General features: G+C 43.3%; 2 protein-coding genes across 2 annotated transcripts in view; one reads left to right on the forward strand and one right to left on the reverse strand.

The window, feature by feature from the left end:
• Positions 1 to 12,631, forward strand: part of LATS2 (large tumor suppressor kinase 2) — an 84,325-nt gene that overhangs the window by 4,780 nt on the left and 66,914 nt on the right. Inside the window, exon 2 of the mRNA XM_037799880.1 lies at positions 8,975 to 9,516. Coding sequence (XP_037655808.1) covers positions 9,178 to 9,516 — 339 coding nt within the window. The 5' untranslated portion in view covers positions 8,975 to 9,177. The remainder of the gene's footprint in view (positions 1 to 8,974; positions 9,517 to 12,631) is intronic.
• LOC119506776 (acylphosphatase-1-like) lies at positions 727 to 3,868 on the reverse strand. The gene is made up of 2 exons (XM_037799894.1): positions 3,863 to 3,868; positions 727 to 1,068 (listed from the first exon to the last, which is right to left on the reverse strand). The coding sequence occupies exons 1-2, from the start codon at positions 3,866 to 3,868 to the stop codon at positions 727 to 729; spliced, it is 348 nt and encodes a 115-aa protein (XP_037655822.1).

The following is a 12,631-nucleotide window of genomic DNA, read 5'->3' on the forward strand; positions in this document are numbered from 1 at the left end:
TGTGATGGAACCGCTTATTGGAGAGGGAGATTTCTTATAAAGTGTCCTTTCCCAGATCCCCAGAGGAATGTAATAATTGATTTCCTCAAAGCTCCTTATTAGGAGGAGGTCCCTCTTGTGGCTGCCCAATCTGAACCGAATCAGTGTGGTGCATCAGCTTGGTTTGATTCTGACATTCAGCATCTGGCTGGAGTCCTGGCCTATCTGCCGGATTTAGCTTCAGCTTTGCTAGTTAATTACAGTAGGGATATGATTTAAATAATAACTGGAATTTTAGGTCCATGAAATAACTGTTCTAAAAAATGCCATCGTGTGTTGTGAGACACCGGTTTGGTTAGCTCCTTGCTTGCTGTGTGTTTGGCAGCCAGCGTGGGTTTGTGAGGGTACTTGGAGAAATTAGAATAAAAAATTCTTGAACATCTGATGACATTTTCCAGAATTGGAATGAGGATTGGAATTGGGTTTGGTACGACCAAATTAAAGGATGCTTTTAAAATATTGCTCTCACATTGATTTTTTTTTTTTGAAGATTCTAATTTGTTTTTATTGTTTAGAATTATGTGTACAGTGGGAATCCTTTCATCATACACGGACTATACAGTAACATTCAAATATCTGATAAAATAACTTATTGACAAATTCTAATATTGAATACAGAATAGTTCTATCTCTATTAACAATAAAAAACGAAACTACCGAGTACTTAGAAAATTTAAATTAAGGCCATTATTTCTCAGCTTGGAAACCTGAGTAATCCAACTTTACTATGACTTTTTCACTGTTGAAGTTTGCTTTGTCCCTGTGTGATTTGGGACTTCCTCTTGTCTCAAGCCATTCCTGTATTCGATACACCTTGGAGGTGGGACCTTGCAGGTGACCTTGAACTGTGCCTCGGTCAGTGTTCTGGACCCAGCCCACCAATCCCAGCATAACACCCTCAGGCTGAGTGTACTTGTGGAAAAACACCCCTTGTGCCTTCCCCCAAATTTTGTAATCCACTGATATCAGGGGGTCCCCTTCTTCTGTGCTCAAATCCGGCTTCCACGTGGCTGTCAGAATCCCCTTCTGCTATCATTTTGGGGATAATCAAACTGACAGGCACGCCCAGCAGCTGAGTCCTGGGCTCATCCTCCTTGACTTCTCACATTAATTTTTACAAGTCCTCTATACTGAACGTGGGAATTAGTGGTCGTCTCAGTTCCAGATTTGAAAGCGAGGTGTTTTTGTTTTGTGTGTTGTGTATAGTTTTAAAATTCCAGTGTCTTGTAGTTCCTTCTAAAGTATATTTAAACTTATTGGTGATGCCAAGAAATTTCCAGAGATAGATTTACTTTGCTCAATACCCACATTTTTTTTAAAGTCCACATCTGTAAGGCCTTTGGATCATATTTATAAAATCCTTGATAAAAGGAAATTTCCCATGTTCAGTGTTATTAAAATAACATAGGAGTATGTCACAGCTGCTCATTTCTAGCTGTAATCTTTTTTTAATAGTGACTATTAATTAATTAATTTTAATTCATTTTATTGAGATATATTCACATACCATGCAGTCATACAAAACAAATCGTACATTCGATTGTTCACAGTACCATTACATAGTTGTGCATTCATCACCAAAATCAATCCCTGACACCTTCATTACCACACACAAAAATAACAAGAATAATAATTAAAGTGAAAAGAGCAGTTAAAGTAAAAAAGAACACTGGGTGCCTTTGTTTGTTTGTTTGTTTGTTTCCTTCCCCCATTTTTCTACTCATCCATCCATAAACTAGACAAAGGGGAGTGTGGTCCATATGGCTTTCCCAATCCCATTGTCACCCTGCATAAGCTACATTTTTATACAATCGTCTTCAAGATTCATGGGTTCTGGGTTGTAGTTTGATAGTTTCAGGTATCTACTGCCAGCTACTCCAATTCATTAGAACCTAAAAAGGGTTGTCTATATTGTGCATAAGAGTGCCCACCAGAGTGACCTCTCGGCTCCTTTTGGAATCTCTCTGCCACTGTAGCTTATTTTATTTCCTTTCACATCCCCCTTTTGGTCAAGAAGATGTTCTCCATCCCACGATGCCGGGTCTACATTCCTCCCCGGGAGTCATATTCCATGTTGCCAGGGAGATTCACTCCCCTGGGTGTCTGATCCCACGTAGGGGGGAGGGCAGTGATTTCACCTGCCAAGTTGGCTTAGCTAGAGAGAGAGGGCCACATCTGAGCAACAAGGAGGTATTTGGGAGGAGGCTCTCAAGCACAATTATAGGGAGGCCTAGCTTCTCCTTTGCAGCAACAGTCTTCCCAAGGGCAAGTCCTGTGGTAGAGGGCTCAGCCCGTCAGACCACCAGTCCCCTATGTCTGTGGTCATGTTAGCAACCACTGAGGTGGGGAAGCCCAACACCCCTGCATTCTCCACCAGCTTCTCAAGGGGGCTCTTCTAGCTGTAATCTTAATTTGACTGATAAGTATCCTCATGATAAATTCTTTCAGAAGTTCATAATTTGGCCATGAAATCAACTGTCTTCAAAGTAAATTTTAAAATACAGTGTTTCAAATTGAGAAGTTACTTTCATTCTTTAATGAAACTGAAGGAATGCTTCATGCCTTCCAGATTATTCAGTGAAGAACACAGTTTACTCATAAATGCTATTTTAAATACTCACATAAAAAGACGAAAATACCCAGGGATTCCAAGGGCTAGTGCCTTCCACAGGACTTTGGTGAAAGGAGGGAAGCAAATCCAAACTGTGTGTGGTGTCCTACTCCTGCCACACTAAAGAAAACTTCCAGAAGAAAATTGGGTGGGAGTTTATGGCATATCACCGAATAATTCTTTTAACTTTTTGATATGTTTAAAGTTTTTATCATAAAATGTTGAGAAATAAACAAAGAGTCCAGGAATTCTGATCCGGATTCCGTTTAAGGGCACACCCTCTTAGCGTTTCTTTAGCTCCTGCCTGAATACAGACAACACAGAAATGTGTGGTCTCTGTGGGCCCTGGAGGACTTTATAATCAGGATATTTGTGGGACACTGGTGCTTAAACATTCTGCTACAAAACCCCACGTATTTCCAGGAACACGGCTCTGTGGACATTTCCCCATTTGCTCATCTCTTGAGGTTGAGCTTGTTGGTGGGGTTGGTCGGGGGTGTGTTGAGAATTCTCTTTTCAGCGTGGGGGACTTTGCCCTGCTATGAGGACCCCTGGATCTTGGGTCCAGTCTTTTGATTTGTGCAGCTGTGTTTAGAGAAGAAACTGTTGTCCAAACACTGGTTAGCTTGCTGTGAGTTGTTATGCGACTTTTTACACGAGTTGTGTGTGAGCTTCATGTGGAAACTTTTTGTTATGGTTCAAATTGTGTCTTCTATAAAGACATGTTGAAATCCCAACCCCCCACCCCCACCCCAGTCCCATGAATGTGACCCTAATTGGAAATAGGGTCTTTGGAGATGGCATCGGTTAAGATGAGGCCCAAACTGGAGTAGGGTGGGCCCTAATCCAATATGACAGGTATCTTTAAAAGAAGGGGGGGTCTACCATGTAACAACTGAGACAGAGATTGAAGCCCAAGGACTGCCAGCCTACCCCCAGAAGCTAGGAACAGGCAAAGAAGGATTCCCGCCTGGCATCGGGCTGAGTGGGCTCAGTGAGAGGGGCCCCCAGGCAGCTTCTTGGGGCACAGGCCCTGCCTGGAAAAATTGAACTTGGCATGTTGCTGTTAGACGGTGATGGGGCTGGATGTATAGTTCAGACAGTAAGTCTGATAATGACTTAAGGAGCTTTTCCTCTCTGTGCTTTTCTTTTTATCAAGTAAAAAACAAAAAACAAAACTCTACTTGGAGTGAGCTTTTAAAGATGAAATACCTGCATTTCTGCGTTGAGTTTGGTACCTTTTCCACTAAACCCGTCTGAATTTTTCCTGGTCTCATCTCCTGACTAAAACTTTTGTTGTCTCGCTTATTCGGAGTCCTGAACTGATAATGATAATAACTGAGCTGATTGCTTTCATATTACTCAGTGCTCCTCAGAACAGCCCTGTCAGTTAGAGGAAGGGGTTAGACCTGTCACGGAGAAGGAGACTGGAGCTTGGGGAGGTGGGTAACAGGCCCGGATGGCGCTGAGCTACCCGCACCCAGCCTGTCGGCCTCCACCCTGTCCTCCCCTCCAGGGCTGCCCTCGGGGCGGCCCCCAGTGGTCAGCTGTTGGGGCTCCCTGGCTCAGAGAAAGGAAGGCATCACCATGGGCTGGGGTTTCCCAGCCGGAAAATTTGGCCGTCCTCTCTGGAGGGGACATCACCAAATCCTATGGGTTCTGCCTCTGCTGTTCCACCGGGCCCGCCCGTTTCTCTCTGTCCTCCAGCTTCTCTCCCCTTTCAGACCTCCATCACCTCGGGGCCCACCTGCAGCATCTGCTTCTCACTGGGCCCAGCTTGGAGTCCTGTGACCCCCTGTCCCCCCGTTCCCATCCGCCTGGCACACCACAGGCCGCCGTCTCCTGAAATTCAGCGCGGATCGCAGCGCTCGTCCGCTCGAGACCCTCCGGCGGCTGCCCGGCTCCCTGCAGCCTGTTCCTGGCCTCCTGGGCCTGGCTGGGGTCCCGGGGCCTCCCTCACTTCCTGGCCTTTGCCATCTGCACTGCGCTGCCTTCCGCCTCGTCTCCTGGCGGCTCCTTCAATTTCTCCTGGAGCCTCCCTGCCTCACCCCAGCCCTGTCAGCCCGGGCCTCACGCCGTCGGGTGTGCGGCTGCTGGGCTATTTGCCTGTGTCCCGCCCAAACTGAACCCTCTGGCTCACTCACCGTGGCTATGCCGGGTCCCGCATAGTGTAGCTACTTGCAGTATATACTTTATATATTTCATTTAAATAATGGATTTTCTTGTCTGCCTCTCTATCCTGAACTGGGAGCTGCTTGAAGTCAGAGGCTAGTCATCCTTCTTGGCATCCGCAGGTCCCAGTCTCAGGGCTGCCCTTGTATGGGTATTCAGGTTGTGCACTGCTCAAGGACCCTCCATGTAAGAGGGCATGTCTCACCCTCGTGCATACACTAACTTTTATGAGAGCACACACAGCCTACTTGGCATTTCCAAGCCACTCCCGGAAGACCTGGGCAGCAGCGGACATCACCCTTCCTGATCAAGCCACATGGCTCTTGTGGTCAAGCACATATTCTGGAGAGCACATGGGATCACACTCCTCTTTTGTGACCTGCGCCGAGGCTATTCCTTTCTCTCCTGTGCCTCAGAGGTCCTTTCCTCCTCTCCGCTCATGTCCACACTTGTGTTTGTGTGTGTGCATGCACGTGTGTGTGTGTTATGGATGTGGTGTGCTGTGTTGTTAGGGTGTTCTGTGAGTGGGCTAGGCTGCTGCCCATGGGGCTCTGGAAAACTCTCTCAGGATAAGAGTTGTTCGTGTTCTCCAATATCATAGTAATAATAAAATTTCCTGGAGGCAGGGGCACCTTTTTATAATTCTCAGAAAAGCACCGTAGGAGCCCCCTGCAACCCTACAGGCCCTGCCTGTTTTTGGGAAGCCAAGTCTTGGGGGAAACCGTCCTCAACTCTTCCCCGTTTGGGGACTGGAGACCCCTTGAGTATCCCAAGTCATCCTGGCATCAGCACCATTTGTCATAGACCCAAATTGGGAACAGCCCAAATGTCCACCCATGCTAGAATGGCCGGTAAGCTCCAGAGCTTTCATACAGTGGGCTTATGTGCAGCAGTGGAAAATGACAACCCCCCACTACACACCACATGGATGAACAACCAAACAATATTGAGCAAATAAAGTAGACACACAGACTGTGCAATTTCGTGTATGTAAAGTTCAGAAACTGGTCAAACGAATCGTTGGTGTTGGAAGTCATGTGGGTGGGTGAGGGGATGGGGAGGGGGTCTCTGGGTGTGGTAGTGGTGTGCTTGATCTAGAAGCTGGCTGCAAGGCTATGTTCTCTTTGCAAACATTTATCAATCTTTTATCATTTATGCATTTTTAAAAATGTTTGTTATTCTTAAATAAAAAGGTGACCCACCCCGTTCCCCACAAAAACCTTTACTGCTCCTTCCAGCTTTCAGCTGACCAAACTGCTGTGCTTGACAGAGGAGCCGACAGGCCTCTCGCCCCCACGGCTACCCCCTTATCTGTAAGCCCAGGCCTAGGCCAAGGTGGGGCTAGCTCCCGAGACCCTGTCCCCTCCATTTCTGGGTTGCTGCTGCTCGTCCAGGCTGTCATCCTTCCTGCGGGGAGAGCTGCAGTTGTCCCTTCAAATCCGTCTTCCAGGCGACCTCCAGACCCCACTTCCTAAAAAAGGCATTTCTGACCATGTGACCCCTTAGCTTCAAGGTGGATGGTGGTTCTCCTTCTTCTGCACTGAGTTCAGACTCTCAGCCCAGCCTTGCAGGCCCTTCTAAATGTGGTGGGAGGAACCTGGAGGCTCTCCCCTTCCTTATTCCTTTGCATATGCTGTTCCCTCTGACTGGAATGGCATTCCTCCTGACATGCAGATTTAGCAGTTATCTACTTTGAAGCTTTTCTCAGTTTTCTTTTTTATGCTCCCAACTGTTAGGTGATTTTTTTTTTCCCTGTGCTCTTGGGCATCTCTTTTTTTTGCCTGTCTTACCCTCACCTCCCACTTGGCTGTAAACTTGCAGAAGGCAGGATTTTGTCTTCATCCTGGCAGCGAGCGAGGCTTAATGGGTATTTGATCAGTGTTTGTGGGTAGCAGTTGGGTAGATGGGTGGGTGGGTGGGTGAATGGGTGACACATGAGGGATGACTACATGTTGACCTATCTGCAGGCCCCACCCTGCACAGGTTATTTGTTGTAAAAGTGGTATGCCTATTTTACAGTTTTCAAAGAAAGGAAAGAAAACTAAAGATTGGAAGCCAAGTGATTTGTGAGAATTCCTATAGGAAAAGAAATACCTTCTCTGCCTGTTCCCAGACACGCTGAGTTTCTTCCATACGTGCTTGGCAGCTCCTTGAGAATCTCTCCATTTTTTGTTGGAATGTGAACTTATGGTTTTAGAAAGTTAGGTATTTCAGAACAGATGCTTAGACCACGAAGTCACTGAAAATGAGTATGGCTGCAATATGCTCCATTTTACACCAATTAAACAGAGCCCCTGGGCTTCTGGCCCACCGCCAAGACAGGCTGAGGGAATCTCAGCTGTCCCTGGATTTAATAGTTACATTATCTGCATAGTCTTAAAAACAGTCATTTCAGTGCCTTTAAAATATGTGCATCAAAATATGAAACTCATGTTAAAAAATTTATTTAATCTGGTTCTTCTTAGTAGGATCTTTTCTCTTAGCTGTCTTGAAAAGGGATCGTTAAAACTCTTTAAGACCTCCTTCCCTCCTCTCCAAGGAAGGAATGGTAATTCTGAAGTCATTTATTATGTTTACTATTGTCTGTGGTTATATGATACACTATGAGTTAATTCATGTAAAATTCTTAGAACAAAGCCTGGCACATAGTAAGTACTCAGTAAATATTAGCTATCATTTTTTTTTTCTACATGAAAAAAAGACTGCAAAGCCAAGTTCCAATTTACAGTTATAAAACACCTTTCTTTCTTAAGTCCTAAGTGACAGATCCCTCTTTAAAGGATGCTCTTTTTTTGGATGACTTCTTTGTCCATTAAAACTCAGAGTTATTATCTTTAAAAGTCTGCTTATTGAGTTCTGTGGGGTTAATGGGAGTGGGTGAGGAGAGGGAAGAGAAGGCAGCACAGGGCAGCTAGAGGAAGCTTGGAGCTTTGCCTCTACCAGCAGTGGGTATCAGTGCTTGTGTGATGGCTAATTATGTAAGTAACAAGGGCAAGTAATAGTAGCAACCACAGTTTGCTGAGGATTTACCTATGTCCCAAGGAGCGCTGAGTCCATACGTGATCTTACTCAGTGCTCAGCACCACCCTATTGCCGAAGGTGGTCTCCGTTTTGTAGATGAGAGTGCTGGGGTGAGGAAGGCGAAGTTACTTCTCTAAGATCACATGGCCGTTCAGGGACTTATGGTGGGTACAGCCTCCTGTAAAGTGGCTGCTAACAGCAGTGTCAAGGCTTGGGTTCGATTTTGTTTTCTGAGTGAATGAGTGACGGAGTATTAAGTGCATTAAGGAAAGGGGGTAGGTGTATTCCATTTGTGACATCTAGTTTTATATAACGAGGTCATTTCCGTGCTACGATAGTGGGTGATCTAGACTAACAGCATTAATTGATGGAGCCACTTGCTGTTGGTGTGCTCATAATGCACCTTGAGAGAAAGAAACCACCCTCATGGTTTATCAGTCTCCTTCCATACAGGGATCAGTTTTCACAAGACAGATATTTTTCTTTCAGCTTTAGGGTAGAAATGCTGATGAGACATGACCATCTTGTAAGAAAACCAAGGAAGTAGTTACTTTCAGAGTCTCGTAATGCATTATTTTGGAACTGCACACCTTTAATGTGACAGTTTTTGTGGTATCTTTCAGGAAAATTGGGAGGGCTTTATAAAGAGAAATTTCCAGAGATTTGGAAGGACCCCATTGGCATCCATTGGGTGAAGAGGTCAGTGAAGCCACGAGCGTAAGGGACGTGAGGGACATGGTGTGGTTCGAGAGCTGAGATTGGTTAGTAGGAATAAGCCAGAAATCCAAGACCCTGTGTAGAAAATGTAACTCTAAATAGTCAAGTAATGGATTTCAAAGCATTTTTAAAGAGCTAACAATTGTTGGTACTGCTGTTCTTGCCTTGAGTTGAGTATTTATGAGCTGATATCACCTTGTGGAGATTTGCTTTATTACTGATTGCATACAACAAGAAACGTCTTGGAAGCTCCCTCTAATCAGGCTTGAACAATTCTTTTGTCATTTCCAAGAGGTGATGTGTCTTTTCTAAAGCTTTCCAAGTGGAATATTTCCAAGATCATTCTGAAAAGTGGTATTAACATTACAGAAAACCACAAGTGAACATTTTTCTCCCATTTATTTTCTTTTTCAGATAGTGCGATGATTTTCAAAATGAAGACTCTGGAAAATTTCAGGTTCTCCTTAGGAACTATGAAAATTGAAGGAAAGAAGATTTTCAAAAGGAAATTGTTTTGAAAGTATGTTTACAACTGATACTGTTGACTTTTTTTTTTTAAATATTAATATAATTCTTAAAGAAGATTATATTTATGGTAAAAAGAAACGGGACTAACAATGAGGCCAAAGACTTTTCCTGCCACGACGTATTCTGGAAATAGCAGGCAGCGGTTGCAGGAGATTCGCGAAGGGTTGAAGCAGCCGTCCAAGTCTTCGGCGCAGGGGTTACCGGTGGGACCAAACAGTGATGCTTCCCTGGACACCAAAGTCTTAGGGGGCAAGGATGCCACCAGGCAGCAGCAGCTGAGAGCCACCCCAAAGTTCGGACCTTATCAGAAAGCTTTGCGGGAAATCAGATATTCTCTGTTGCCTTTTGCTAATGAGTCGGGCACTTCTGCAGCTGCGGAAGTAAACCGACAGATGCTTCAGGAACTGGTGAATGCAGGATGTGACCAGGTGAGTATAAACTTCCCCTGAGATTACCTGCGGGAATGCTTCCGGAGTACGGCTGAGGCAGCCACTTGAGGGTTTTGAATCAGTTACTACTCACAGAAGTGTTTCTAGGTTAAAAACCCAAGGCCCTTTTAACGTACCATTAAACAGTTTTCTACCTTCTCTATTCAAGGGTCTTTATAGCTGCTGCTCCTCCAAGCGAGATCCAGGATCTTCTGAACTCTCCCAAAATTGTACCATGTATAATTTCCGATCTGTTCTTGTGAAGAGAAGGGCTTTCGGGGTTATTCTGAGCTGTCATGGGAAAGAGACTGGCTCCCTCATCTTGTTTTTGGTTTGTGCAATTTTCATCTTAGTACTGATTGGCTAGTCTCCAACTCTATTTTCTCTTAAAAAACAGTAGCTGTGCTGTTACTAGAGATCTAACTGTCTTCAGGGGATGAGAAAGGACTACAAGAGAAAAAGCTTGATAAGTCATCATCCAGATGGTGGTAATGCAGTCTGAACTTCTCAGTTGCTTCAGAATGAAGGGCATATTAATGGAAGTGGCACCAATTATACATAAATACACCAGTTATAGCTATACATTTGTGATCCCTTAGCAATTTGCATACCTGACTAAAATCCAAGTGGAGGGGCAGGCCTGTGTGAAATGGAATTAGTGTCCAGCCAGGTAAAAAAATGTAATTAGTAAAATGTAGCCTGTAAAAAATGTCATTGCCTTATGAAATGACTTCTGAAAACCAGTGTTTTACCACCTGTCATCTTAAAAATCATGGTTCCCTCTTAAAAATCACGGTTCCCTGAAGATGGAAATAAGCTAGGTATTTTTGCTGCCTTGGAAAATTAGTACGATTTCTTTCTCGAAGCACATTGGGATGGCTTAAGCACTTCTGTTTCTTAGAAATAACCTAATTACGTACTCCTAATATCACGGTCCTGGTAAAGGGCTGACAAAAGCCGCCTCAGTCCTCTTGTATTTTATTACCGTAGGACTCAACTGGAGAATTTACATTTCTTAGATGATATAATATGTTTGCGAAACTAATCCTGTTATTTTGTAGGGGGCTTCCTTGACACTTTGGGATAGACTGGGATTAACTGGTGTATGGCAGGCATTGTTGTGTCCAGAGCTGGTTTCACAAAGCAGGGGCTCATGAATAATAATGTGGTGCAGAGTGTTTTAGTGGTAGAAGCTGACAGCTCAGGCCTGACCTTGCTCATTGTGAAAATATGAAGCTAAATGTGCTGCCAAGTGCTATCCCCTGACAAACAAAACTTGATGGTTTTGAAAGAAGGGAGGGAGCCGTTCTGGGGAAATACTGGAACAAGGTTGAGGAGGGCCGGGCAGGCGGACAGCAGAGCTTAAAATCTTCCCCTGTAAATCACTTGCGAACAAAAGAGGTAATCAGAGCTGGGGGCTCTTTGCAGTTGTGTTTCAGCTGTGATAAAAAGAAGCAACTTGAGCAAATAATCCAAAATACAGGTGGAATCTCATTATGGGAAAATCCATTAGTGGTAATTACAGTGCAAGAAATAATGAAGCTGGTGCTGTTTCTAATACAGCAAAATACAAGTAGAGTAAAATTAAGCATCTTACCACCAATAAAGTTCCCATCAACATTTAATTTATGGTAATTGGCAACAGAAAGAGCTTCACTTACCATATTTAATGTCCCTGAAATAATTCAGTTTGGTGTTGAGTGTTACTTTATAACTTAAAACAGCTGCATCTCTACCCTTACCATCCGACTTATCTTGGTCTGGATAGAGAATCTAATTGCTTAGAGAGCATTCTGGAAGGAAAGTCATTATGTGAACCCAAATAATGTGAGAGAAAGAGATCAACCTTTACCTCAAGACTATGTGTGTATCTGTTGGATAAAGCCGATTATTAGAATTCCAAATAATAGGTAAAGAGAATTCCTATTGTTGCAGTTTTTTCCCTTTGTTTGCCAGGTGATACCTTTTAATTTAATTTGGTTCTCATGTATTTTAAGTGACAACTTTAACCCCTATACTTATCATAATGGCAATAAATTGCAGTTTTTCCCAAAGTCTTTTAGGTACTTGGTCATGGTATTTTATTTATGGCTTGTGCATACACATGCATTTTTTTTTTCCATTTTATTTGGACTAAGACTTACTGAAAATACTTACTTGTGTGTTTGTAAATGGGTGGTTCCTTTTAAACTTCTTATTAAAGCATATCGTACACACAGAAAAGTGTACAATTCCTAAATGGACAGTTCAGTGAATTTTCAGATATTAAACACATACGTATAATCATGTAAGAATATATTTTTAAAAACTTTAAACAGTGTTTTTTAGAAAAAGCTAAAGACTTTAGGGTGAGTGTTTTCTGTGTAATACTATGATATATAGGTCAAATGATAAGTTCATAAATCTTTTACACAAATTACTAAAGACATGAAAATTTTATAAGGAAAAATCTAGGTCAAGAGATTAATATTCCTTGAGGAAGGCACTGTTTAAATATAGATTTAAGGATTGGGAAGATAAGTTTTGTGGTTATGAGTGTCATATCTTGTAGCATCAGATACTTTTCTTGTTATTGGCATATGTAATACTTTAAATTTAGCTTTTACTTTATCTTTGTTACAAAATTTAGTTCCAGTGTTTCTTTTAATCTTTATGTTTTCAGAGTACCATAAAACCAGATTTCCCTCTTTTTTTTCCTGAAAAAAAATTTTTTTTTCGGGCTTAAAACAACAGAAATTTATTGTCTTACAGGTCTGGAGGCCAGAAGTCTAAAATCAAGGTGTCACTAGGCCCTGCTCCCTCTAAAACCCGTAGGGAGGAAGCCTTCCTTGCTTCTTCCTGGTTCCTGGTGGTTTTCTGACAATCCTTGGCTGCCTTGGCTTGCAGCTGCAGCTCTTCACTCTCTGCCTTCATCATCACATAGAGCTTTCCTGACTCTGTGTCCAAATGCCCCCCTTCTTAGAAGGGTACCTGTCATAGGGGATTAGACTCCACCCTACTTTTGTTTGATCTCATCTTAACTAAGCGTATCTTCAAAGACCCTCTTTCCAAATGAGGGTTAGCCATTAATTAGGACTGGAACGTAGCTTTTTTGGGGACACAGTTCAACCCATCA

This window comes from Choloepus didactylus, chromosome 12 (genome assembly GCF_015220235.1).
Source record: "Choloepus didactylus isolate mChoDid1 chromosome 12, mChoDid1.pri, whole genome shotgun sequence".
Lineage (NCBI taxonomy): Eukaryota > Metazoa > Chordata > Mammalia > Pilosa > Megalonychidae > Choloepus > Choloepus didactylus.